The 3,662-nt window shown below is 39.6% G+C and overlaps 1 protein-coding gene across 1 annotated transcript; it reads right to left on the reverse strand.

The window, feature by feature from the left end:
* Nucleotides 1–307: 307 nt before the first annotated feature.
* CYTL1 (cytokine like 1) lies at nucleotides 308–2,987 on the reverse strand. The gene is made up of 4 exons (XM_009976377.3): nucleotides 2,743–2,987; nucleotides 2,591–2,635; nucleotides 1,140–1,268; nucleotides 308–980 (listed from the first exon to the last, which is right to left on the reverse strand). The coding sequence occupies exons 1-4, from the start codon at nucleotides 2,959–2,961 to the stop codon at nucleotides 897–899; spliced, it is 477 nt and encodes a 158-aa protein (XP_009974679.2). The 5' UTR covers nucleotides 2,962–2,987; the 3' UTR covers nucleotides 308–896.
* Between the last annotated feature and the right edge of the window lie 675 nt (nucleotides 2,988–3,662).

The raw sequence follows: 3,662 nt of genomic DNA on the forward strand, positions 1-3,662 counted from the left end.
TGAAACCTTTAGTAGGTTTTCTGAGCCACTGTCCAACAACTTGCATTCCCACAACACAGAAAGAGTATTTAAAAAAAATATCCACTAATTTCATCAAAGAAATTGTTTGCAATACGGAAAGATTCGCTCATTAGAAACTTACACATTGTCAAACCATGCAGACACAGCAAAGTTTGCATTGATATGGAAACAAAGCTAAAGATGGCTTATGCTGTGAAAAACAACTTGCAAGTGACTGTGAAAAGTAAGTTTATAAGAATGACACCTTTCTGGTTGATCTTGAAAGACATAATATAACACAAGCATCTTGGGTTAGAAAGCTGTTTTTATTTAGTTTGCCACGCAGACAGGTTACTTTCACCTCTATTCTTACAAGTATAACATCAAAAACTATCAGCATACATATGTGAGCTATACAGGTAGAGACACATCTGCCAGTACTGAGTTACACTTCTATCAAACACTTTAAGAAAAACAAATATGGGCCCTTCCCTGCCCATCTAATAAAGAAGAATTACTAAGTCAGGATACAATACTGATCACAGTGTATTTTCTTTATGTGAATCTAGTTATTCATAAAAGAGTAAAAAAAAAAAATCTAGTATCTAATGTTTAAACAAAACATACTTTATATATTTGGCTAAGATGAAATATCATACCTTGCCAAATGAAAAAATCCTCTCTAACCGTACTTTCCCTAGCAGCTCAGTAGGTATGCAAGGCATGCAGTTCATTTCCTGTCAAGGCAGAGAAAAATGGGTAGGTCTGAGATAATAGTGCTAGTGTGCTTGAAAAAGATCTTAGTTGTTAATGTTGTAGTTGACTGCATATATATATATTTTGACTTTTGGTCTCCTTGAAAATTTCCCATGTGCAACTTTTGGGTTGACTCCCTTTTAGCTTTCAATGATGGAGGGCTCAATGTGAGGCAGAATAGGATTTTCCAGAGCGTCACAGTCATCAGTGAGGAACACCAAGTCCTGGAGAAACAGAAGAGAAGGCTAACATTTATAAGGAAGAAGGCAGAAGATAGCACAATGTTGAGAAGTGCAGAACCTGATCCACTTTTGCTGCTCAGGGGACAGGGTGGACACAGAGAGGGCTAAAAACAGAGACTATGTTGGTATATCTTGACCTACCCTTCTACAGTAGGAGATCATGATGGTGTACAGGCTCCGGGCTTTTTCCTTCAGCTCGCTCACTTCAAGCACTCTCTCACATCTGGGATAGGCCACAAAATCACGGAGTTTTGCCAACACACAGTAATTCTGCAAAGCATGCAAAAGAGGTATGTGTAACTCTGCACAAACACAGATTTGTGGTTTTCATCCACCACTTACAAAATTCTTACTGCCTCTGTGGGAACCTTGAATTCCTACCTCTCTGTATGTGTAATCAATGTAACTTTTAGTTAGGAAAATTCACCGTCAGTATTTCATAACAAAGATGTTTGGACCAAATAACTGCTTGGAAATGTGCACAGACACAGATTTGGTCTGTCAGTTTATTTCTCACGTGCTTTGGGAGGCAGCAGTGCCAATACAATCAAATCTGTTCCTATAGTAGGTAGAGTTACCTTCAGAATAGGTCCACTGTGTCACTTTTAAGAGAGCACCTGATTTATCTGGTGAAAAAAATATCAAGATCTCACAGACACAATTCTTCTGTTCCCATACAATAGGCAATACAGTGAGCACCAGGCAGTAATTTTTACCTCAGACTGTGTTATCAAAATAAAGCATAGCCAACATGGATTTTGCAACATCCTTGTGAAGCAGATAGCTCTTGCTTTAAAGCAGGGGAAACTGAGGCACTGGACTAACTTTCCTTGTCTTTGCAATGAAGTGAGGCACTGGCAGCTCTGGAAGTGGGATCTAGAGGGTTCTGAATTACAAAACTTGATGGTATAGTTGCCTCTGGCACAATGTGTCAGACATGTCTTGCTTTGTCTGATATTTTTTACCTTTTAGTTACTCAGTGAAACACTGGGAAAAGAAGCAAAATATGTGGAACATCCCAGGACAGAACACTATGACAAAATATGTGTGCAGGAGGGAGATGACTACTGCTGTCTTTTCTCAGTATCACACTTCCATATCCTCAGGCATACTTTTTCTTTTGGGATTCAGCAAGTGACTACTTAAAACAGGAAAACCAGCAAGGTATTCCTGCACTTCTTTCTATTAAAACTGCAGTTCCAAAAGTCACTCATGATATAAAACAAAGTAGATTTATTGAGTGAAGAAAGCTTATTCTGCATTTCTTTATTTAAAATATCATTCAAAGTTTTATTGTCCATATTTAACTTCTGAAGAGGCTCTGTCACAACAAATAATGTACAAATGATAATCACTTCAAAATACTGATTTCCTCATTTTTGAATGTTTAAACAAGTAAAATCTTAGAAGTTCAATAGATCTTAATAAGGTTCAAAAAGAGATTTTTTTTTTTTTTGGTCATTCATCTGTCTAGTTAATTAAGCTTTTAAAAATATGTTTCAAACCACTCTTCTGGGGTACATCTTAAGAGTTATTCTTTTTTCATTAGCTGCTTTTACTGCACAACATAAGAAAGAAGTGTGAAAACTTACGTGTATATCCAAGTACAGCCTGGGCAGCATCTCCACACATGAGTCCTGCAGGAAAGAAGAAAGAGCTACTGCAATTTTGTTTTGAGAGAAACTTGTGTCAAAAACAAGCAACCTGCAGCGTCTTTGCATGAGCAGTTTTTACGTAGACTCACCACAGCTTTGGAGGTCTGTAACTCCTTAAAGGACTCCGTGATTTCTTTGCTCAGAGACAACACCCTTGAGTAACAAGTTGGAGGGGCTGCATTGGCTAACAGGGCAGCAGAAAGCAGAGCAACCAGGCTCAGCAGCATCTTCCTTGTGGGGAGCTTTTCCAAAGGAGGAAGGGAGGAAAAAAAATCACCGTTAGTGGTTAGGCAGCTACTGGTAAGCATCAACGAGTAAGTCTGACAAGTCAGCCCCCAATTAAATAGTCTCCTGCATCAATGGGGAAAAAAAAAAAAAAAAAAAAAAAGTCTGGGGGTGGTCCGAGCAGCAGCTTGCTGCTGTTTTAAATTTCCTTGCAACCTATGAGGCAGAGCTGAGCTGCTAGCACTTCCCTGCCCGGAGCAGAGAAAGGAGGGAATGAGGGTAACAAAAACAAACACTACTGGCACATTTCATTACAGAAAGAAAACAACCTAGGGAGCATCTCAAGCAACAGAATATGTGTAAGAAACAGCCCAGGTTATCAAAGTGCCATAGGCCCTGATCCTGTATGCACTTTGGCACATACATCGCTTTCTTGATGTGGTGGCTTGACCCTGACTGGACACCAGGTACCCACCAAAACTGCTCCCCTCCTAAGCTGGGCAGGGAAGAGAAAATATAACAAAAGGCTCATGGGTCAAGATAAGGACAGGGACATATCACTCATCAGTTACCGTCATGGGCAAAACAGACTTGGAGAAATCAGTTTAATTTATTACCAATCAAATCAGCTGGATATTGAGAGATAAAACCAAATCTTAAAACACCTTCCCTTCACTGCTGCTTTCTTCTTGGGCTCAACATCACCCCAATTTTCTCTACCTACTCCCCTGCAGCAGTGCAGGAGGACAGGGAGTAGGGGTTGTGGTCAGTTCATCACCCATTG

Source organism: Tyto alba, unplaced genomic scaffold, assembly GCF_018691265.1.
Source record: "Tyto alba isolate M040663 unplaced genomic scaffold, T.alba_DEE_v4.0 Super-Scaffold_6, whole genome shotgun sequence".
Classification (NCBI taxonomy): domain Eukaryota; kingdom Metazoa; phylum Chordata; class Aves; order Strigiformes; family Tytonidae; genus Tyto; species Tyto alba.

Coding starts and splice junctions, on each gene's coding strand:
- CYTL1 (XM_009976377.3), bottom strand. CDS start 2,961: ATGCTTACCAGTAGCTGCCTAACCACTAACGGTGATTTTTTTTCCTCC. Junction 1,269..2,590: donor GGCTGTACTTGGATATACAC/GTAAGTTTTCAC, acceptor CATGCTTTGCAG/AATTACTGTGTGTTGGCAAA. Junction 981..1,139: donor TGATCTCCTACTGTAGAAGG/GTAGGTCAAGAT, acceptor CTGTTTCTCCAG/GACTTGGTGTTCCTCACTGA.